This window comes from Musca autumnalis, unplaced genomic scaffold (genome assembly GCF_047663935.1).
Source record: "Musca autumnalis isolate F117 unplaced genomic scaffold, ASM4766393v1 scaffold_3, whole genome shotgun sequence".
Classification (NCBI taxonomy): domain Eukaryota; kingdom Metazoa; phylum Arthropoda; class Insecta; order Diptera; family Muscidae; genus Musca; species Musca autumnalis.
The window spans coordinates 245,817,036-245,843,085 of NW_027411866.1; the positions used below are offsets into that span (position 1 = coordinate 245,817,036).

The 26,050-nt window shown below is 34.4% G+C and overlaps 2 protein-coding genes across 2 annotated transcripts in view; both read left to right on the top strand.

Annotated features, from left to right (window-relative positions):
• The first annotated feature begins 9,807 nt into the window (after positions 1–9,807).
• LOC141399240 (coactosin-like protein) overlaps positions 9,808–26,050 on the top strand; it is an 89,346-nt gene continuing 73,103 nt past the window's right edge. The window contains exons 1-2 of the mRNA XM_073977610.1: positions 9,808–9,980; positions 10,072–10,657. Of these exons, the coding sequence (XP_073833711.1) occupies positions 10,595–10,657 (63 nt within the window). The 5' untranslated portion in view covers positions 9,808–9,980; positions 10,072–10,594. The remainder of the gene's footprint in view (positions 9,981–10,071; positions 10,658–26,050) is intronic.
• Positions 18,187–23,161, top strand: fuss (SKI family transcriptional corepressor fussel). Its single transcript, XM_073977609.1, has one exon. It carries the CDS (start codon positions 21,406–21,408, stop codon positions 22,864–22,866), a length of 1,461 nt encoding a protein of 486 aa, XP_073833710.1. The 5' UTR covers positions 18,187–21,405; the 3' UTR covers positions 22,867–23,161.

Consider the following 26,050-nt stretch of genomic DNA (forward strand, 5'->3'; position numbering starts at 1 on the left):
TCCGGTTTTGAACAGCTCGGCTGGTAAGCCATCGGCTCCTGCTGCCTTATTATTCTTCAGCCGGCTTATTGCTGTCTTTACCTCATCTTGGCTGGGCGGTATATATTCAATACCATCTTCTGGGATTGGATCTGTGGTATCATCGTCTTCGCTACTATTGGATACCAGCAGATTGGAGAAATGTTCCTTCCACGCTATCTTTGTCTGTTACCAGATTCTCTTAACAAGAGAATGTGCCTGTACCAAAGCCATCTATTTGATGTTTCACTCTTTGGTAAAATTTTCGGACTTCATTCTGGCTCCTGTACATCTCGATTTTTTTTCACTTCCGCTTTTCTATTTCTCTCTGGCTATATCACACCATATGCTTTTTCACATGTATGACATCAGCTTGTCTGTATATTAGTATATTCAAAGTGTCATAGTCATAAGTTGGCATAAAGCTTCCTTGTATCTCGGACATACAGTCAGCCCGGTGATGTGGCCACACAAGTGTATGTGACCAATGTCACCAGAGCAAATGCAGTGCGTATTACGAAAATCTTAGCACCTCCTTGGTATAAACTTTTCACGTATTCGACAATACGTCTATCAATAAATATAAAGAATATTAGCAAGTGGAGAGCTTATACGAGGGTTACTAAAAACCCTTCTGGCCTAGGCAACTGGTAGTGCCGCCAGGCGTTATTTGACTTTTTTGAAAGTTTGACAGTTTTTAGCCCAAGAGTACTAAGTGCAGTTTGACATACGCCCATGTGTTGGGTTGTTTACTGTGGTTTGATTCAGACACCTCCAAAACATGGTTTTTAAACGTTTTTACAGCATCTTCATGATTCGTCACCTGGATCCATCTTATAAACGTCTTTTGAAGCGCCGTGATCGTATTTTTTCTAAATTTCATGCACCGATCGATAGGGGATCCAACGAGAAAAACCCCAATTTTTTCCGACAAGTGTTCATGCAATATCAAATGTTAGTTGGTGGAATAAATGTCCAAGGATTCCTCTATCTAACGGCATATAGCACTGCGTTCTTGCATTATCCGTTCACACACGGCTTTATTTGTTTTGGCACAACGGCCGTTTTTGGACGACCATCACAAACTTCGTTTTTTTTGGCGAGAGTCGGCCACTATTGAATTCATTAAACCAGTTTTTCATAGTGCTATAAGATGGTCCTTTATCGACATAAAAAAATTTAATTTGATCGATGCCTCTTGCCGTGATTATTCACGTCGGAAGTTGTGAAGAATTATCGGACGAAAATGTTCACAATTAAATTCGATTTTTTTCCAAAGTGATTTTCTCTAATCACTGTAAACAACTCAACACGTGAGTAAGCTTAGGCTTCAGTCAAACTTTCAAAAAAGTCAAATGGCACCTGGCGAATTGCGCGTTGCCCAGGCCAGAAGGTTTTTTAGTGACCCTCGTAAAAACTGTAGAATTTTACATATATCTGTAGGCTTTTCTAAAGGATTTCATTGCTGTTCAATGCTACCCATATGACAATTCGTATAATGGTATCGAAGGCTTTCTTAAAATCGACGAAGAGTATACATATGTATATAGTTATAGATTGTTCCATTACAAACAAACCCCGTAAAAAATGAAGCATCCAAAACAATGTGAAAGTGTTCCCCAAATACTAAAACCTTAGCTTATACGCCGACTTTTTATACCCTACACCACTATGTGGTAAGGGGTATTATGTGTTAGTGCATTTGTATGTAACATACAAAAGGAAGCGAGATAGACCCATAGTTCCTTCTAGGGATATACATAGAATCACTTTCTGAGTCGATTTATGCATGTCCGTCCGTCCGTCCGTCCGTTCGCAACATACAGGTCGCATTTGTTGACCGATTTCGCTGAATATTGGGAAATACCATTTTTTTAGCCGTCGGAAGATCAAGTTCGAAGATGGGATATATCGGTCCACGTTTTGGTATAGCCCCCGTATAACGGTACCCCCCGATTTACGGTATTTTGACGTTTTCAGCTACATTTTCAGACTGATTTGGCTATAATTTGACATTTAGGGTTCTTAAGTGTCAATAAACATATATAGAAAAACTTGTGGACATAGGTCCACGTTATGGTATAGCCCCCATATAACGGTAACCCCCGATTTGCTGTATTTTGACGTTTTTAGCTACATTTTCAGACCGATTTAGCTATAACTTGACATTTAGGGTTCTTAAGTATCAATAAACTTATATAACAAAAGTTGTGGACATAGGTCCACGTTTTGGTATAGCCCCCATATAACGGTACCCCCCAATTTACGGTATTTTGACGTTTTTAGCTACATTTTCAGACCGATGTAGCAATAATTGGATATTTAGGGTTCTTAAGTGTTAATAAACTTATATAACAAAAGTTGTGGACATAGGTCCACGTTTTGGTATAGCCCCCATATAACGGTACCCTCCGATTTGCGGTATTTTGACGTTTTTAGCTACATTTTCAGACCGATGTAGCTATAATTTGACATTTAGGGTCTTGTGGACATAGGTCCACGTTTCGGTATAGCCCCCATATAACGGTACCCCCCGATTTACGGTATTTTGACAGTTTTAGCTACATTTTCAGACCGATTTAGCTATATTTTGACACTTAGGGTTCTTAAGTGTCAATAAACTTATATAACAAAACTTGTGGACATAGGTCCACGTTTTGGTATAGCCCCCATATAACGGTACCCCCGATTTGCGGTGTTTTGACGTTTGTAGCTACATTTTCAGACCGATGTAGCTATAATTTGACATTTAAAGTTCTTAAATGTCAATAAACTTATATGACAAAACTTGTGGACATAGGTCCACGTTTTGGTATAGCCCCCATATAACGGTTCATTTAAGTTCATATTTTCGTATATGACATTTGAAGTTCCCACGTTATGTACCGATTTTCGATATTTTGAAGATTCTATATAGAGGTCAAATTATAGGTTGTTCCATTACAAACAAACCCCATAAAAATGAAGCATCCAAAACAATGTGAAAGTGTTCCCCAAATACTAAAACCTTAGCTTATACGCCGACTTTTTAAAATAACAATTTATTGATTTTACTTTTTAAAATTATTAATTAATAAATTTTATTTGCGTATCAAACTGACGACTGATAAGTTATGACTTCCCCACCAAAAAAATGTCCATAAGTTTCATACTCCCACCTTTAGTTAATAATGCTCATCAATCTAGAAAATGTGTCTACCATCCATCAAATTTCAACAGGACATGCCTATAAGTATGACAAAGGTGCAGACAGACTAAAAGAATAAAATATTAATAGGTGAGTGTTTACTTCCGGTCAACAAATTAGATTTCCATTCGACTAAGTGGTTTTTTGCGTTCAAATGTGATGTGATTTTAACGATTCGTAATGTTGTTGCATGGGAGGCGCTGTTTGGTCGGCGTCTATCAATAACAACAAAATTTCAATTTACTTATGGGAAAAAGGAAAAGGATGTCCATTTTGTTAGAGGGGCAAGCTCTTAAAATGATTTTAAAAATATAGAAATATTTGCCCGCAGAAAGGAATATTATTATTATAAATTAAATTTTCCGAGTGGCCTTTTACAAGAGAATTTTTGATTTGCTAAATTTGGATATTCTCACTTTTCATGAGGGCATGTTTTAAGGGTATCTTTACTTAACTGCACTACGCTGAGGGTTTTCTTTTACCACCGCTGAATATTTGTCTAAATAGCATTGCACCACCAACCGATTTTTTAAAATTTCTCTACGATAACTCAAAAGTTTCCACTAACTTTTACAAAATGCTGTTTGATAACAAACTTGTTCAGTAAAAGAGTACTGAGAAGTACTTGCAAGTTGTAGATGCAAGAACTTGCAAATACGGAACGGACCTATTATGACGTAAGTGCTTCCAACATATCAAAAAAAAACCCTTACGTCATGAAAAAATAAAATCCTTAGGTCTTGAGGGTGGTAAATAGTGAGTGCAATTATATTTTATGGCGCCCAACATTTATTACTTCAACATAAAACTTATCCATCAAAATCCATGCTTCCATTTTTTGTTATGTATCTCCTCGCAACCCCCTTCAACTCAACAACCACAACAACGTTTCATGTAACGATATGTTAATTTGCCCTTCAGATTTTCAGTTGGAATGAAATCATTTTTTGTTGTATTTCTTCAAAAATCTTATCGTGCCAAAATGCCACTGAACCTTGCCATCAACTTTGTGGCAATCAATGCAACATCGAAAACAAAAAAATACAAATATTACTTAATTTTATCAACAAATGCAACTTTAATATTAAACATCACGTACAAACGCATGGGCACACACACACATACACCGAGAGACATGCAAACAACAAATGTCCATCGATATCCATGCTCACTCAGCCAAACTGCAAGTACGTGGGGTCTGTCGTGCCGGGTTGGGTTGCATGAGAAAATAGTATCCCCACACGCACGCACAGTGTTTTGTTGTTGTTATTCATGTAATGCACACACATTTACACATCCAAAAACAACAATAAAATGACAAGGATGACAACAACAACAAAATGAGAACAAGACCAAAGAGAATGACGAACTGACTACACCCAAAAATTTTACCACATGAGACGGACGGACAGACAGACGGACCAATTCAAATGGCAAAACTAAAATACAGCACATGCAACGAGCGACGAGACACCACAGCCAGGACAGCAACAACAAACATTACCAATAAATACGGGCTAAAAAGGAACCGTATTTTTTCTGATTTTCATTATTATTATTTTTATCATCATCGTTGTCGCGCACACACAAACAGACAAACCCAGACGCAAATACAAATACAAGTGAAAATTAAATGAAAGAGAAAACGCAGACAATGTACATAATACCAACAACAAAAACAGCAATTACAACAACACCAGCAATGTCAGATGGAATATGTAGGAGATACAGGGTCCCTGTGGGTTGAGATACATAGCTCTGTTAAAGTTTGCATACCCACAACATCCCAAAGAGCAAATAGGATTACGGAGTTGCCACATTGTGTAGGGTGGTTGGTTATTGAGGAGATTTTTATGGGACTGTCTCAGTTTTCCATTGTTGCAAAATGGTATTTTAACGCCCGGCAGGCAGCCAGGACGACGCCTGTTGTTTGTTAAGGCAATTAAGTCTTTACGCTGCAATGGTAAGCATGCCCGTCTTGCCCGGGTCCGACACCTTTTGCATTCTGACCCACACAGAGACTTCAGTCTCCTGTCCAACACAGAAGTTTCAACTTTCTGTTCCCTGTTCGTAAATATTTGTTCTAGATTCTAGAAGTAGACGGTAATTATAAGAATAATAGTTAGACATTACAAGTGTCGTTCTCGATCATCATCAGTCGAGTTCCCGAACTTCATCACATCGGCTGACTTCCGAAAAGTCAGTTGCTTTGTATTCGTGCATGAAATTAGGGGCTCTAAGATCAACTTCCATACTAGAGTAATTTTATGAAATTACAGTAGTGGGGAGGGAACTCATCCTCATCGTTAAATCGCAGAATCCAAATTTCAATCATCAACACATCTGGCTATTAACAATCATGTCAATCCTGAACATCCGGTCGTCAGTCAAAATCGTTGTTTCCAGCCTTATCATCGGCCATACATTCACAAGCCTAGATCCTTTACCCGTATATCGTTCGAAGAATTTTTCACTCAAACACTCCAAACACTGTCTTATCTGCTCGCGCAAGTACCCGCGGTTTGGAACCATACATTAGTACGGGAAGTATCAGTGATTTGTAAAGGGTTAGTTTTGTTTGACGAGAAGTGGCTTTATTTTTAAACCACTTACTTAAGCCAAAGTAGCATCTGATTTTCTTCTTATTTCACAACTGATGTTGTTTGTTGTGTTTATGGCGGTCACGATGAATACGAAGTCTTTAACTACCTGAAAATTATATGAACCAACTTCCAAAGTTGGTTCGAGTTCTACGGAAGCGTTGCGCGTCGATACCATAAACTTGTTCCTGTCGCCGTTTACTGCCTTCGACCTTCTTCAAGGTATCAGTTACTTATTTTACTGATCGATCCAGGATGTCAATATCACCAGCACAAGAATGTGGTAACATGTGGTTATTGGTGCATATTGCACCATTTCTTTTGACGTCTGCATCTGGTATAATCTTTTTCAGTAGTGTAAAGAAGAGATCTCACAAAAGCCTGGCTCCTTGTCTGAAACCTTTTTTTTACTAAACTGTTCGGAGAGGTTCTTTCCTATTTTAAATGAGGACCGGTTACCAGATAAAGACATGTTAAAAAGCCGAATGGGCTCTGCGAAGATACTCAATTCAGATATGGCATATATTCCAACATTGTGCTGTCGAAGGCTGCTCTATAATCGACAAAAATATGGTAAGTATCGGCCTACATCTGTTGGGTATTTTCCAGGATTTGCCATAGGGTAAAAATCTGGTTACGAATGGTTTAAAGCCGCAAAGGTTTGGTCAATTTTTTGTTGGCCATAGACTTTAGCCGTTCGCACAATATCGTCGGTGTCATGCTTAAGTGTTCCATACGCCATTTTTTGACTTTTTGAGATACATATGGTTTCTAGGGTTTTCCGGTATGCTCTTTCTGAATTTCTAGTCGCAATTGCCGCAAGTAAACTCGCCTAATGTAAATTGGGACTACGTTGTTCAAGTAGATATAGGGTCTGTTCCAGTACTGCAAGAATTTACAACTTTTTACTATTATTTTTTTAGAAACGTACACAGTTTATACAGTTGGCCATTCAGCCCAAACTAGTTAGCCCTGACTACTTAGTTTGCTGTCAAATACATAAAATACAAAGGAAATCAAATCACAATAATGAACAATCTATTATGTTTGTTGTCAAATGTTGTTAACAGAACTCTGAATGGCCAACTGTATAAACTGTGGAAACGTATATTCTTAACATTTCCCCATATATTATGAAATGTTTGGTAAAGTGGCAACGCCAATGAACCAGCATAACCGCCCCAATTGGAAAAATTCTCAACGAGAGTAAGAGATCTTGGAGATACAACAAAACACACACACACACATATCGCGTATCCTATGGATTTGTATTTGCGTATAGTTGGGCCAATGTTATGTTGCAAATTGTAGTTACATTGAATGAGTGAACAAAAGACAGAGAGCATTACTCACTCTGTTCAATGAATGCAGTGTGGCTATGTTACAATCACCAACCATTGTGGAAAAGATAAGGCAGGCAGCAATGTGCAATGTGACTGACTCCACAACTCATCTGTTCCCTCCAAACATTTGGAGGTTAAAAATATCTACTGACAACAAATGCGTCTTTTAAAAGTGCCTAAAAAAGCGTTAAAACCTTGTGCAGAATCGAATCCCTTGCGTACCTTATTTTAGATCAAACAAGTAAGAACGGCTTTAAGTTCGGACGGGCCGAACTTGTTATACCGTCCACCACGAGTGGTATTTAAGCAAAATGGAACAATTAGTTTGCTTTCGTTTATGAAGAAGACCTAATACCAAATTTCAGCAATTTCAGAAATTCGGGAGGTACCGTTCTATGGCGACTATATCAAAACGTCGATCTATACCGACAAATTTCTGGCGTAAAGTTTTTAGACTCAAATTTCCGATATATCAAGAAGATAATGTGGTTTAAACCTAAAAACTACCGTAAATCAAGAGGTATGCTTCTATGGGGGATATATGAAGACGTGGACCTTTACTGATATTTTTTTCTAGAACATTTTATAACCCCGTGAAAGACTAAAGGCATGTTTCACTAAGACGATTCGAATAAAAATTCGTTCGAACTACTACCAAATTTCTGTTTTTTGAAAAATATTTGAATTGTTTTTATTTTTAATCAAACAAATATAACCTACAACAGGAGTTTGGTGGTAATTAGAACGAATTTGAATTTGAATCGTCTTAGAAAAACAGGTCATTAATAAAAATTTTAGTCATTTCGGTAGGATATTGACGTCACATCTTTTACAATTCCGAAAATCGGGAAGTACCGTTTACTTCCAACGTAGACTAAATATCAAATCTCAGCCATTTCGGTCGGTTGTTGTGGCCACAAACTTCAAAATACCGAAAATCGGGAGGTACCGTTCTATGGGAGCTATATAAAGGCGTGGACCTATACCGACAAATTTCATATGGAAAGTTTTATACCTCAAATGAAAACTAAATACCAAAATTCAGCAATTTCGGAGGAATATGTAGGCCACAACCTTCAAAATACCTAAAATCGGGAGGCACCGTTCTATGGGGGCTATATTAAAGCGTGGACCCATACCAACAAAAATCATATGGAAAGTTTTGTACCCCCAACCAAGACTAAATACCAAATTTCAACCACATCGGATAAATATTGAGGTCACAATCTTCAAAATACCGAAAATCCGGAGGTACCGTTCTATGGGGGCTACATGAAGGCGTGGAGCCATACCAACAAAATTCTAGAGGACAGTTTTATACCCCCTACGAAGACTAAGTAACAAATTTCAGCCATTTCGGTGTGATAATGAAGCTACAACCTTCAAAATACCGAAAATCGGGAGGGACCGTTCTATGGGGGCTATATAAAGGCGTGGACCTATACCGACAAATTTCATATGGAAAGTTTTATACCTCAAATAAAAACCAAATACCAAATTTCAGCAATTTCGGAGGAATATGTAGGCCACAATCTTGAAAATTCCAGAAATCGGGAGGTAACGTTCTATGGGGAATATATGACAGCGTGGACCTATACCGCTACATTTCATATGGAAAGTTTTGTACCTCAAATGAAAACTAAATACCAAATTTCAGCAATTTCGGAGGAATATGTAGACCACAACCTTCAAAATACCAGAAATCGGGAGGTACCGTTCTTTGGGGGCTGTATGAGGGCGTGGACCCATACCAACAAAATCTGCTGGGGAAAATTTTATACCCCCAACGAAAGCTAAGTACAAAATTTAAGCCATTTCCGTGTGATAATGAAACTAAAACCTTCAAAATACCGAATGAGGGCGTGGACCCATACCCACAAAATCTGCTGGGGAAATTTTTATACCCCCAACGAAAGCTAAGTACAAAATTTAAGCCATTTCCGTGTGATAATGAAACTAAAACCTTCAAAATACCGAAAATCGGGAGGTAACGTTCCAAGGGGGCTATATGAAGGCGTGGACCCATACCAACAAAATTCTGGGGCAAAGTTTTATACCCCAAACGAAGACTAAATACCAAATTTTAAACACTTCGGATGAATATTGAGGCCACAATCTTCAAAATACCGAAAATCGGGACCCGTACCAAAAAAATTCTATGGGACAGTTTAATACTCTCATCGAAGACTAAGTAACAAATTTCAGTCATTTCGGTGTGATAATGAAGCTACAACCTTCAAAATACCGAAAATCGGGTTTTACCGTTCTAAAGGGGCTATATCAAAACGTGGACCCATATAGCCAATTTGCATTAGCAAACATCCTAGAAGTAATATAAACTTCTATAACAAATTACAAAGCTCTATTTTAAAAATTTGGCTTTTATAACTTCCAGTTGTGTTTGAAGCGACAAGGTTTACTGCCTTGCCGCAAAAGTGGAACAGTTTCTTTAGCAATTTTTATCTTTTTGGATATAAATGCGACTGTCGCAGCAGACACCACAATCGCTTTTAAGTGACCTTTCCGTCATACAGGCGATAGAAAATGTTTGCATGGTTTTTGGGGGTCTCTGTTGACGTTGGGGTTCTGTTGACGTTGACGCATTTAACACTGCTCTGCTGCTGCGACTGGCACTGTTAATAAAATTTGACTTTGCTGAGACTCCGTTAATAGACATTTCAAATGTTGGACATTTATTCGTGACTTAACAGCCGAACGGAACGGACGTATTTAACGCGTAACAGAAAATTGAGATTTTAAACTCCTTTGAAAAAGATAAAAAATCTATTTTTTTATAAATTCCTTTTTCTATCAAAATTTTAAAACAAAAAGGTGTGTGCAGAGAAGAAAAGAAGAAAACATTTAAATAAGTTTTAGAAAATATTTAATTTGTTATTAATTAATAATTTTTTCCTTTAAATAGTGTGCATTTTACATCCTTGTCTGGCAACTTAAGTGTATCACCATTTTTTTCTGTGAAAATAAAAGAACAAAACTAAATCTCTACAATAACGAAAAAAGAAACATATCCGAAGAACAAAAAGAAAAAAATAAAAGAAAACAGATAAGCCCCCCAAAAAGAAAAAAAAACAATAAGAAAACTTAACAAGAAATCACAATATCCCCTCCAATCCAACCAACCAACAAGAATCATCAGCTATCCAGCCATCCATCCATCAATTGCCTGGTTGTTCTGAGCTAAACCGGCATTGTAACAATACCCTCCTTTCAGATTCAACAACGAAAGGCAAACAGACGACAAAAGAAATCAGAACGTGTGTCTGACTGGGCAGGCAGCATCACCACAAGCAAAAGAAGGAAGCAAAAAAAAAGATCACGCAAAACTAATCGCTGACTTGAAGTGAACTTCAAACTCTACAACAGCACACAACGAATCCAAACCAAAACCCCACAGTACTCCACCACACAAGAAAATAAAACCCAAGATGTCAGACGGTATTGAAGTTGAGCAAATGCCTGAAATTGTTGAACAAAGCAAACCAAGAAGGGTAAGTACCTACCCAGTGTTGGGATTCTTCCTTTTATTTTGTACCGTTCTCCTTCTACTTCTTATTCTTACAAAATTCTTCTCAATACAAGTTTTAAACGTACATCCACACTCACACACATTTCTCGATTTACATTAATGTATGTACTTTAAAAATATATTTTTAAAATTCAAAAGAGATATTGTTCTTTAGAAGTCCATATGTATAGCCTTCCGCCATGTGTGTAGCCTTCCTCCTTCTTTCCATTTATGTTTCACTCGCAGTTTTGCTGCATACTTACAGATGCACTTGTGTTTTTTTTTTGTGCATTCGAATACATATTGATGGCATATTGTGCATATTTACTTATCCGAACTCCTAGTCCACGTAGTTGTATTTGTATATCTGCAAAATACACATGCATAATGCAGATGCATTACAGAGAATGAGAGATTTGGGGGTTTTCTGTGTGCAGAAGAGCATAATTTGAAACTACTAATTCTGTCCTGTCAGTCAGAAAGTCAAATTTATAAAAAAAAACAAAAGGAACAAATCTTTAGGGATGTGGTTTCTGTCCAACCCTGATAATTTGTGCTATAAAGTGGGATATATAATCATTGTTCGCATTGAACATATCGACACCTCCAAATAATAGTATGCTAAGTCTAAAAAGTGAGTTTTGCAGGAGAAGCTCTCAAAGTGTGGAATTTTTTTTGAACTTCAGTACTATGCTAAGTCAATATTTGTTTATAACTTCTGTTCGGATTGACCGATCATTACCAAAATTTGACAGAATTTAAGTTAAAGGACGTGCGACACCTCCAAATAATAGTTTGCTAATTCTGAAAAGCGAGTTTTGCAGGACAAGCTCTAAAAGTTTGGAAATTTCTTTGACCTTCAGTACTATGCTAAGTAAATATTTGTTAATAACTTCTGTTCGGATTGTCCGATCATTACCAAAATTTGACAGAATTTAAGTTAAAGGACGATAAATATAAAAATGTAAAGAACTTGAAAACATGCTAAGTCGACATAGCATACTATTATTTGGAGGCGTCGATATAGTCCTCAGGAACTTTTTTAACTGTTTCAAGAAAATCAGCAATTCAAAGTGAACAACTTAAATATGATGGAAATTCATTGTCAAAAGTTGCCACAGGCAATAAAAATGTATAAAAACCATCGGCTGTTAGGAAAAAAGTCGAGAAGTGGTTGACCACGCAAAATTGATGAACTCATGGAAATGAATATCGTGCGGCACATTGTCGAAAATCCAAAGTATCAAAAATGATAAAAAAGTTTTGACTGAATCGATCTCCATCCGCAATGTATATATATGTAGTGCTCGGAATAGGGTCGGAGTTCTATAGAGAATGGTCAGAAAGAAGCCACTTATTTTTGAAGTGAACCGTAAGAAGAGACTTTCATGAAAATTGGCTATAGATAATCCGACTTTTTGGAAACCTGTTATTTTCGCAGACCAATATAAATTCAACCCCTCCAGGGTGGGGTGTCGAAAACTTATTCACGAGCAAATTCTCGATCGAATCGAATCACGTAATTAGGCCCCTGATATTTTCACAGACCAATGTAAATTCAACGTGTTTGTTATGGCATGGGTCTAACAGGGTTTGGAGGAACCGAGCACAATCTTTCAGCCAAACAATATCTGCCCAACGTCTTAATTTGGATATGCATGATAGGTAGTAAAATTGAGAAAATTGGGTTTATAGAAGGAAGAATGGGTCGGCTAAGTATCAAAATATTTTAAAGAAAAATGTCGTCCCCAGGATTGAAAAACTGCAGATAACTTGAAACCTGAAAATAAGCTATATGTACACTCCGAAACATTTCTTCCAAATGTAGATCAAGTTACATTGGACAACACCTTCCGGTACCTTTCTCTCATAAAATTTCGCAATTTTTCGCAAAAGTGCAGCAAAAGACCAACTCTCGCATCGTTTTAAAAAATTGTTGAAGATGTTCTCCGAGGAAAGTCCATACTTCCTGAGATATTGGCTCAATACCTCCCTGCTGGCTTCCTGAATACGGTGGAGAACTAAACTGGCTAGTTGGCACGATGACAATCAAAAGTGATTGTCATACCGTGATATTTTTCTCATATCCAAATCAATTTCCAGGATGGACTATGGCAGACAAATTCTTTGAGGTACCCCCACACAAAAGTTCAAAATTGCACTTTAAGCCTGTTCGAGGATAATCTTGCAATTTTCATCCAAAGAACTACTTGTGGTGCTGTTTGGCACTATAACTTTAGAAGATAATGTCTCCCAAATTCGGATCCACTACGGTATATACATATCTGTGGGCAAAGACTACAATAAAAAAGTTGAGATATTAAGAGAAGATCATGAGATAATGGGGTGCCACCGTAATGCAATGGTATGCACAACCGCCTTGCACTCAGTAGGTCCCATATCATTGAGCAAATATGAATCGGAGTCCACTCAGTGATATGAGAGAAGTCTACCTTGGTTGTTGTTGTAACAGTGTTTTATTATTATGTTTGTATGTTCGTTCTCCTGTTCAATCTGGCTCTGGGTCTATCTCCAGTTCCAGGGAAGGTGGTTACTTCAATGGGGTGTAACCACAGATCCACTGGTAGGTTTGTTGAATAAGTGCTTAGTATCGTTCGGGCCCATGCCGCATATTGGGCAGATGTTATACACGGTGCGATCGATTCCCGCCACATAGGAATTTAGGCTACTGCAATATCCCGACCGTAATTGAGCCAAAACTACTCTGTTTTGTCGTGGCAACTGACGCTCTTCAGATGCGATAGATGGGCGATGTACTCCGATGACTGCATTCACACAATAATTGCTTATGGTCTTAGCAACTGTGTCCGTGTGAATGCTGTTCAAACCTGCCTGATATGCCTGTTGATCTACAGGTTCTCTCCTATATTGTTGGACCGTCGTCTATATTATCCGTCTATGCCTGGGTGAATCGGTGGCCAGCAGATGATGATTGGGATGGCTCTCACGGTAACACCCGAGCAAATACTGCAACGATAGCATATCATTATGTTGTCGTACTGGAAGAATCTTTGCCTCCTCATGTTGATGGTCCACTGTAGATTTGAGGAGGCACCCTGTTGCTGTTCTCAGGGCGGCGTTCTGACAAATTTGAATCTTATCTTATATCGGGGACCAAACTGGCGCCGCATAGCTTACCACAGACCGACCTATCGCTTTATACGTGGTCAACAGGGTTTCTTTATCTGCACCCCAAGTGCTACCGGCTAGGGACTTGAGGTCCTTGTTCCTACATTTCAGTTTATCCATGTGGTGAACAGAGTGGCCGTTAATTTAGTGGCGGATATCTGTATATTCCTCGCGTGAAAAAAGTTGGTAAGATCGGTTAAATAGGAGTTCAGACTCTCACAGATGTCATCAGAGTAGGTACCTGACGCCAGGATCGTACAATCATCCGCATACGTTACGATCTCGATGCCGTCTGGAGGGGGCGGAATACAGGAAAGGTAGAGGTTAAACAGTTCCGGAGATATCACCCCTCCTTGGGGAACTCCCTGTTTCACTCTACGGGGCTTGGATTTCTTGTTCCTGAAGTCCACATACGACTGGCGACCACACATATAGTTGATTATCCAACGTTGCAGACTTGGCCGGAGGGTTGTGAATCGTTTAAAATAATTTATCCAGGCTTGTAGATAATTTATTATAATTTATCCACGCTTGTGGATAATGTATCCACGCTTGTGGATAATGCATCCACGTTCGTTGATAATTTAAAATATTTTTCCACGCTTGTGGATAATTTTTAATTATTTATTCACAATTATGAATAATGTAAAATAATTTTTCCGCACTTTTGGATAATTTATAATTCTGGATATCCACACTCGTGGATAATTTATCCAGTGGATAATTTCTAATAATTTATTCATGGTTTTGGATAATTTCTAATAATTTGTCCATGCTTGTGGATAGTTTCTAATAACGTATCCAAGCTTGGGGATAATTTCTAATAATTTATCCACGCTTGTGGATAATGTCTAATAATTTATCCAGGCTTGTGGATAATATCTAATAATTTATCCACGCTTGTGGATAACTTCTAATAATTTATCCCCGCTTGTATATAATTTCTAATAATTTATCCATGCTGGGGACAATGTCTAATAATTTATCCACGCTTGTGGATAATTTCGAATAATTTATCCACGCTTGTGGATAATTTCTAATAATTTATCTACGCATGTGGATAATTTCTAATAATTTATCAACGCTTGTGGATAATTTCTAATAATTTATCCAAATTGTGGATAATTTCTAATAATTTATCCACGCTTGTGGATAATTTATAGACGCTTGTGGATAATTTCTAATAATTTATCCACGCTTGTGGATAATTTATAGACGCTTGTGGATAATTTCTAATAATTTATCCAAATTGTGGATAATTTCTAATAATTTATCCACGCTTGTGGATAATTTCTAATAATTTATCCACGCTTGTGGATAATTTTTAATAATTTATCCAGGCTTGTGGATAATATCTAATAATTTATCCACGCTTGTGGATGATTTCTAATAATTTATCCACGCTTGTGGATGATTTCTAATAATTTATCCACGCTTGTGGATAATTTCTAATAATTTATCCAGGCTTGTGGATAATATCTAATAATTTATCCACGCTTGTGGATAATTTCTAATAATTTATCCACGCTTGTATATAATTTCTAATAACTTATCCATACTGGGGATAATGTCTAATAATTTATCAACGCTTGTGGATAATTTGTAATAATTTATCCATGCTTGTGGATAATTTTAAATAATTTATCCACGCTTTTGGATAATTTCTAATAATTTATCCACGCTTTTGGATAATTTCTAATAATTTATCCATGCTTGTGGATAATTTTAAATAATTTATCCACGCTTGTGGATAATTTTAAATAATTTATCCACGCTTTTGGATAATTTCTAATAATTTATCGACGCTTTTGGATAATTTCTAATAATTTATCCACGCTTGTGGATAATTTCTAATAATTTATCCACGCTTGTGGATAATTTCTAATAATTTATCCACGCTTGTGGATAATTTCTAATAATGTATCCACGCTTGTGGATGATTTATAATAATTTGTCCAAGCTTGTGGATAATTTGGTAATAATTTTTTTATAATTTATCCGTATTTGAAAGAATTCTAATTCCTTGCTATTGGAAAATCACATTCACATTGCTAAATACTCCCTCCCCATATGAGGTATGTGTCTCAAGCCGGGCACATCAAGCCTGCCATAACCAAGAAATATTATCCACAACTGTTAAATAACAGAACAAACATTAAATTGCGTCCGAAGAACTGGCTGACCAGACAACATGTGCCGGTCGCTCGCCTGGTGGTGTAAAAAAATTGTAGATGGATCAGCAGATGAACTCATTTTTTGTTTTAGTTCTTCGTTTTTTCTTTCACTTCTCTCTGCTTACAAAATTAAATTTTTTAATGTGTTTTTAATTGCGACATTTAACAAATGCTGTTGGTCGGTCGGTCGTCTTCTGTCGAAGAAGTCGTAGAGAAATACTTCTTAAAATAGATAGGAATCATGTCAAATCGTGTTAAGACTTATTTCTTCATTTGTTTGTGTTGTTGTTGTTAAGAGCCAATTCATCGGTCAATTTCTAATTGGGTTTTATCACCAGTAACAGTAAATTGTAGCCGGCTTGTCTGTCTGTTTTAATGCTTTCCAAATGTTTTTTTATTGTTGTTGACGAAGAAACATTGTTGAGAAAAAGTGCGATTTTATTGGCATTTTTATGGGATGTTGGTTCGGTGTATAACATGGAAGTGATTCAGAAGCACGTTCCACCAAAAAGAAAGAACGAAATGTATTGACATTCGAAATGGAGTATTAACAACTGGTTTCTTGTTAACACTCCATATGAAGAAATTTCAAAAGAATGCGTAAAATTTTGTAAAGATTTTATGCGGAAATTGAACTTTAAAGACAACCTTCAAAAGAATGGGAACTCGAAAAATGATATTTGGATGATAAGTAAACTTACTATAGATAACTTTACATGATAGTTTTACAGAAAAAAGTAAAGAGCTCCTCCAATTACTAAGAATCTTACAAAGTAATACCATGAATATTTCAGCTATAAAAACTGGGAATTGTCCATTTATTTCAATAGTATTTTTCAATTCCCTTTAATTTTCTCTTAATTAAAAGTTTGTCATAAATTTCAATTTATTATTAAAAAATAGGAAAAAAATGTTTTTCCTGGTAAATGGTATTGGGAAAACTCAATTAACTTTGAACCCGCATTTTGTGTCATTGAATATTGTTACTCATTAAAAATGTCAATTTTATTATTGACATGTATAATTGTATGGTTTATGTGGTGATGATGGTGGGGTTGGGTGGGTTGTTTAGGGTTGTTTTGGAAAACTATGTAGATATTTGAATTAACTTAGTGGTGGTGTGAAAGTTGGAAGAAATGTTATGGTGGGAATTTTAAAATGTGATGGTACGACTTTATGAAGGTCATTTTATTGAAATGTCATTTTAGAAAATCAATATGTACCGAGGTACATATTAAGATTTACGACGTTTCCCATAAAGTCGGTTCACGTGTTAAAAGGAAGCTATTAACAACAATTATTTACGGTCTTCAGTTCTATACTTTTGACTCAACTAAGAGAAATCCGACCAAAATGCCAATGTGTTGACAAACGGGGCCACTTATGACAGTGAGTTAGTGACATATGTATGTAGCTGCAAAACAACAACAAATCAAAACATTTATTCTCTTCGTCACGCTCTTCCTTTGCAATTCGGATAGTACCTATGTGTGTAAATTGTTGAAAAACTTCGTAACATCAACAATATTGCTGAACGACAATGCTTTGGAGTCCCTGGACTGAAAAATACTTGAAACTTTAAAAATTGTTAATTTTGCTTAAAGAATGAACCGATTCTCTTAAATCGGGCAAGTAAAAAATAATCAGTTGTCCTTTCCTACAGTTAAATTCCATCAGCCTGTAACCGTTCAAATTCCTATGAATAGATCCCTAATTGTTCCACTAAATTGCACTTTCGTAGTTTAGTTTTGGAGGTTTCATTTAAATTTTTAGGCTTTTTGGGTTGGTATGATAAACGGTTGTCTTAATTATTCCACATCAACATAGTCTTAAAAACATAATAATATAATAATTGTTCCACAAACATCCCAGATGGGACAAGGGAGACTTCTCTCATATCTATGAGTGCACCCCGATTCATATTGGCTCAATGATATGGGACCTACTGTTTATTGCCGAGTCGAACGGCGTGTCCAAAGGCACCACTTGTAGAGAAGTTTTACAGGAAATGTCGCCAACATCACTGAGGGGTATTTTGCCACCGTTGAAAATTTTGAGAAACATATCTCAAGAAGTATTGGCTTATTAATTTGTTGTTGATGTTATTGTTGATCACAACAGATGCACCGACCTATGAAGGAGTATTACCAAGTCTGATGTCACTTAAAAATGAACAACATCTCAAAACTACCATCGCATAGGGTAATGGATATATTATTGTTAATTATCCACAAGCGTGGATAAATTATTAGAAATTATCCACAAGCGTGGATAAATTATTAGAAATTATCCACAAGCGTGGATAAATTATTAGAAATTATCCACAAGCGTGGATAAATTATTAGAAATTATCCACAAGCGTGGATAAATAATTATAAATTATCCATAATCGTGGAAAATTTATAATAAATTATCCACAATCGTGGATAAATTATAATAAATTATCCACAAGCGTGTAAAAATTATTATAAGATATCCACAAGCGCAGATAAATTATTTTATATTAACCACAAGCATGGATCAATTATTAAAAATTATCCACAGGCTCAAATAATTTTTTTTTTAAATTATTCACAAGCAAGGATAAATTTTCAAACTTATTTACTATCGTGAATAAATTATTAAAAATTATCCACAAACGTGGATAAATTATTAGAAATTATCCACAAGCTTGGATAACATAATAGAAATTATCCACAATTGTGGATAATTATTAGAAATTATTTACAAGAGTGGATAAATTATTAGACATTATCCGTAAGCATGGATAAAATATTACAAATTATTAGAACTTATTATGGATAAATTATTAGAAATTATCCACAAGCGTGGAAAATTTATAATAAATTATCCACAATCGTGGATAAATTATAATAAATTATCCACAAGCGTGTAAAAATTATTATAAGATATCCACAAGCGCAGATAAATTATTTTATATTAACCACAAGCATGGATCAATTATTAAAAATTATCCACAGGCTCAAATAATTTTTTTTAAAATTATGCACAAGCAAGGATAAATTACTCAAACTTATTTACTATCGTGAATAAATTATTTAAAATTGTTAGAAATTATCCACAAGCGTGGATAAATTATTAGAAATTATCCACAAGCGTGGATAAATTATTAGAAATTATCCGCAAGCGTGGATAAATTATTAGAAATTATCCACAAGCGTGGATAAATTATTAGAAATTATCCACAAGCGTGGATACATTATTAGAAACTATTCACAACCGTGGATAAATAATTATAAATTATCCACAAGCGTGGATAAATAATTATAAATTATCCATAATCGTGGAAAATTTATAATAAATTATCCACAATCGTGGATAAAACATTTTAAATTATCCACAGGCGGGGATAAATTATTTTAAATTATCCACAATCTTGAATAACTGTTTTAAATTATCCACAAATATGGATACATTATTTTAAATTATCTACAAGTGTGGATAAATTATTGACAATTATACACAAGCGTGGATAAATTATTTATACAACTGTTAATACTTTATAAATTGTTTAAAATTATCCACAAGCGTAGATAAATTATTTTAAATTATCCACAAGTGCGGATAAAACATTTTAAATTATCCACAGGCGTGGATAAATTATTTTAAATTATCCACAATCTTGAATAACTGTTTTAAATTATACACAAATATGGATACATTATTTTAAATTATCTACAAGTGTGGATAAATTATTGACAATTTTCCACAAGCGTGGATAAATTATTTATACAACTGTTAATACTTTATAAATTGTTTAAAATTATCCACAAGCGTTAATAAATTATTGTAAATTATCCACAAGCGTTTTTAAATTATCCACAAGCGCGGATAACTTATTATAAATTATCCACAAGAGTGGATAAATTATAATAAATTTTACATAAGTATTAATAAATTATTGTAAATTATCCACAAGCGTTTATAAATTATAATAAATTATCCACAAACGCGGATAACTTATTATAAATTATCCATAAGAGTGGATAAATAATAATAATAAAATATCCACACGCGTGGGTAAATTACTTTAACTTATCTACAAGCATAGATAAATTATTTTAAATTATCCACTTGCCTGGGTAAATTATTGTAAAATATTCACCTGTGTATATGAATTACTTTAGCTATCCACAAGCGTGGATAAATTATTTAAAATTATCCACAAGCGTGTATAAATTATTTAAATTATTCATAAGTGTGGATAAATTATTTCAATTATCCACAAGTATAGACAAATTAAAAAAAATATCCACAAACGTGGATAAATTTTTATAAATTATCCACAAGCGTGGATAAATTATTATAAATTATGCACAAGCGTGGATAAATTATTATAAATTATCCACAAGCGTGGATAAATTATTATAAATTATCCACAAGCGTGGATAAATTATTATAAATTATGCACAAGCGTGGATAAATTATTTTAAATTATCCGCAAGCGTTGATAAATTATTTTAATTACCCACAAGCGTGGATAAATTTTTTTAAATTATCCACAAGCTTTGATAAATTATTTTCATTATCCACAAGCGTGGATAAATTATCTTAATTAATAAAATTATTAAAAATTATCCACAAACTTGGATAAATGATCAAAAATTATCCACAGGCATGGATAAATTATCAAAAACTATCCTCAAGCGTGTATAATTTATTTTTAAGATTATCCACAAACGTGGGCAAATTATTAAAAATTATCCACGAGCTTGGAGCTTAAAAAATGAAGCACAACCGGTGATAAATTATTTAAAAAAATTATCTATTTATTATAAAGTACGCACAAGCGTGTATAAATTATTAAAAATTGTCGATTCGTATTGAAAATTGTCGCAATAAACGAAAATAAGTTTACCATCCACACAAGTAATGTATCCGCAAAATGTGTTTAAATTAATTATTCTTATATATCGATATTTTTACTATTTTAATTTAGTATACTACTTGCTGTCTAAAACTGTTTGAGTAATCATCGCTGCGAATTATCTATTTGTGTTGTGTAAAATGGACATGAGAGTAACCTGCGAACTCTTCGAAATCAACGAAGTCAATAAACATTTTAAAAGCTTTGTTCTCAAAATAAAACGCCGGTGTGGTAAAACGAAACTATTAAAAACATTATGCAAATATTTACAAAAAACCCCTTCTTTTACTTTCCTTCCTCCCCTCCGCCGAAAAACAGGTTAGAACCGTGTTATTATATGGGATCCCGATTGTATCCCTCTACATTGAGGGTCTTGAGCGATTGTGTTTGGCTCAAATTTCTAATATTTTGCTGAAAAAATTTAGCTATAATGAAATTCACAATAGACGTGTGGCATTGGGCATTACGTGTGTCCAATGTACTCCCGTCCAACTGGAATTGTTGCGTCGAGCCGGTGCAATGCCCATAACATCGCGACGTTGTGGCATGATCACACGAAGAGAGGCAGAACGGTTGTGTAAAAGTTTCCTAGGCGATAATAGTCCACCAAGGCTACCGAAGGACTTTGCCTTTCAGGTGTACCACAAGTGTGCATGGGGCTGTATGGGCCTGTTTATACCTAGTCGTTATAATTCCTCGAGAGCCAAGTGTATCAAATGCCAGTATTGCAATATATTCTTTTCGCCAAATAAATTCATTTTCCACTCACATCGCATGGGTTCGTCTGAGGATAAATATGTGCAACCGATTGCAGCAAATTTTAATTCATGGCGCAGACATTTGTTGCTGGCCGGGAAGCCAACTCTGGAAATGGCTTATATGTGGGAAGATGTAAAGGCAATGTTTAATGGTGGTACCCGCAAGAGGCACATATCTTCGCATTCGGCTGGAGCAATTAATGCGAACAGAAGTGCAGCAAATGTTAACAGCAACAACAGCAACGCCATGGATTCTGATGAGGCAGCTTTGGGCAGTACAAAAATCGTTGCCAATAAGTCACTTTTGAGTTCGGCCTCTCAAGTCACCGAGGCATTTTCAAATATATCTGAAACCATTTTACCGTTGTGGAAAGCCTCTGCTGCGGCAGCAAATGACACCAAACCTTCGGATATTTATCATCAGTACACAGCCCAGCATCGTTGCTCGGCCCTGAATGCCACAACTACCGAGGCAGCCATAACTGAGACGGCTTGCATACCCGACTATTCCTTTATGATGAATTATATGTATCAAATTGATTCCAATTCGAATTTGTTCACCAAAAATCCCTCCTCGATTTTGGCCAATAGCCAATCAATTAAAAATTATTACATACAAAATAATCACATTACCGGAACCTTTCCGATTTCGATGGATGAAACCAAAGTGCTCACCAAGAGTATGTCACAAATTGTCTCGCTGTCAGCCTTTAAACCCATTTCAAATGTCCAAGACTATGTAAATCAATCGGTAATACAAATACGCCGTGATTCAACATCTCCCATAAGCATTACACCAAAGCCTCCAGCAGCCCATGATAGCGTAGCCTCTAATATTCCTGGAAACTACAAAATGTTACCAAGTGAAGGTCCCTCTGTGGGGGAGAATGTCATGTTACTAACAGAACAGAATTCCAAAGAAGATGAAGATGTGGTTGATGTGGAGAATTCAGATGATACGCCACCAATGTTTGTTGAGAAGCTCTATCGCAACTCCAGCAGCAACCACCACTCACCTTGTTTGGTGGAGAACATCTCAGCCGATGATAGCAGCAGTGATGATGTTTTCATTGATGTCGTCGATGAAAATAATGAAGATGAGATTCCACTTGGCGCCAAACGCGGATGCTGGAATGAAAAAACACTTACCAAAAAAGATTTAAAACTTTTCTATCGCCTCGACTTTCGCACCATACCAAAAGCCATTGAAGAGCGTAAATAGTTTTGATAGAACTTCGAGATTCTGTAGATGACGAGGCAACGAAGTTGGAGAAGTCAATATTTTTAAAATATCTGCACAACAACATATTCATAAAATTTGCTTAAGACTCTCAAAGCACTGCTGCATATAGAGAGGGCTTTAAGTCCCAATTAAGATTTAAATCTAAAACTTCAAAATTTGAAAATTAACCTATACCGCATATTATATCTATAAATATCTAATATATATCATAACAAAAAAAAAAAAAAAAAACAATAAAGAAAAACAAAAAAGAGAGACGGAAATTGTCTTCACTACAAACAACCCTCAGGATCAGACGAAAGCATTCCCTCCCTATATCTTCCCAAACACATATCCAATATCCATCCATAGCTTTGCTATGGTGCAACCCACTTTCCCACACAATCCTTCTCTTCACTTCTTCTGGGAATCCAATAGATATATTTCAGGACAACTGCAAATACGCTCTGAAACATCTCTCGGAGCAAAATAGTATAATGAACATATAAGTCAGGAAAATATTGAATTATCGACCAACGATGGATATTGCAATTGCTTACTATTCTCCTCGAACATTCATGGCAAAAGTATTCACCCACAAAGGTAAATTAACCATCTCTTTAGTCTGTCACCATGAGTTATTTATTTAATTGTTTATCTTTTTGATATTATCTTTGAAATGCATCCCTATATTTAAAAGTACCCGAAGGCGGATAAACTGATTATCCAAGAAACAAAAATGAATTTCCCAGATATCCAAATGTTGTGGATAAATATTTTATCCATATTTTGTGAATAATTAATTTATCCACGTTTTGTGGATAATTAATAAATGTATGAACGTTTTGTGGATAATTAGTTTATGAACGTTTTATAGATAATTTATTTATTGTGGATAATTAGTTTATCCACATTTTGTGGATAGTTAATTTATCCACGTTTTGTGGATAATTTATTTATTGTGGATAATTATTTGTGGATAATTAGTTTATCCACATTATGTAGATAGTTAATTTATCCACGTTTTGTGGATAATTAATAAATGTATGCATAATTAATTCATCCACGGTTTGTGGATAACAAATTTATTGAATTAATCCAAGTTTTATCGATAATTAATTTAAGTAATTTATTCGTATTTAGTATATAATTAATTTAATTAATTTATCCACGTTTTATGGATAACTAATTTAATTAATTTATCCACGTTTTTTGGATGTTTTGTGGATAAATAATGTTTACAATTAATTTATTATAATTTGTCCACGTTTTGTGGATAATTTATCCACGTTTCGTTGATAATTAATTTATCCACGTTTTGTGGATAATAAATTTAATTAATTTATCCACGTTTTGTGGATAATAAATTTAATAAGTTTATCCACATTTTGTGGATAATAAATTTAATTAATTTATCCACGTATTGTGGATAATAAAATTATCCACGTTTAGTGGATAATTAATTTATCTACGTTTAGTGGATAATTCATTTACCAACATTTAGTGGATAATTAATTTATCCGCATTTAGTGGATAATTAATATATCCAGGTTTTGTGTATAATAAATTTATCAACGTATTGGGGATAATAAATTTATCCGCGTATTGTAGATAATTTTGTGGATAATTAATTTAGCTACGTTTAGTGAATTATTAATTTATCCACGTTTTATGGATAATTAATTAATCTACGTTTAGTGGATAATTTATTTATTCATGTTTTATGGATAATTAATTAATCTATGTTTAGAGGATAATTTATTTATCCACGTTTTGAGGATAATTTATTTTTTGTGGATAATTAATTTAATAAAATTATCCACTGTTTGTGAATAATTTATTTATGAACTTTTTTGTGGGTAATTACTTTATCCACGTTTTGTGGATAAATAATTTATCCAAATCTTGTAGATAATAAAATTAAATTATTTAAAATTTTAAGGAATTAATTTAATAAATTTATCCACGTTTTTTGGATAATTAATTTAATTAATTTATCCACATTTTGTGGATAACTAATTTAATTAATTTATCCACGTTTTGTGGATAATTAATTTATGCACGTTTTGTGGATAATTAATTTAATTAATTTATCCACATTTTGTGGATAACTAATTTAATTAATTTATCCACGTTTTGTGGATAATTAATTTATGCACGTTTTGTGGATAATTAATTTAATTAATTTATCCACATTTTGTGGATAACTAATTTAATTAATTTATCCACGTTTTGTGGATAATTAATTTATGCACGTTTTGTGGATAACTAATTTATCCACGTTTTGTGGATAATTAATTTATCCACGTTTTGTGGATAATTAATTTATCCACGTTTTGTGGATAATTAATTTATCTACGTTTTGTGGATAATTAATTTATCCACTTTTTGTGGATAACTAATTTAATTAATTTATCCACGTTTTGTGGATAATTAATTTATCCACGTTTTGTGGAAAATTAATTTAATTAATTTATCCACGTTTTGTGGATAATTAATTTATCCACGTTTTGTGGATAATTAATTTATCCACGTTTTGTGGATAATTAATTTATCCACGTTTTGTGAAAAATTGATTTAATTATTTTTATCCACGTTTTGTGGATAATTAATTTATCCACGTTTTGTGGATAATTAATTTATCCACGTTTTGTGGATAATTAATTTATCCACGTTTTGTGGATAATTAATTTATCCACGATTTTTTGGTAAATGATTTATCCACGTTTTGTGGATAATTTATTTATCCACGTTTTGTGGATAATTTATTTATCCACGTTTTGTGGATAATTTATTTATCCACGTTTTGTGGATAATTAATTTCATTAATTTATGCACATTTTGTGGATAACTAATTTAATTAATTTATCCACGTTTTGTGGATAATTAATTTAATTAATTTATCCACGTTTTGTGGATATTAAATTTAATTAATTTATCCACGTTTTGTGGATATTAAATTTAATTAATTTATCCACGTTTTATGGGTAATAAATTTAATTAATTTATCCACGTTTTGTGGATAATAAATTTAATTAATTTATCAACGTTTTGTGGATAATACATTTAATTAATTTATCCACGTTTTGTGGATAATAAATTTAATTAATTTATCCACGTTTTGTGGATATTAAATTTAATTAATTTATCCACGTTTTGTGGATATTAAATTTGATTAATTTAT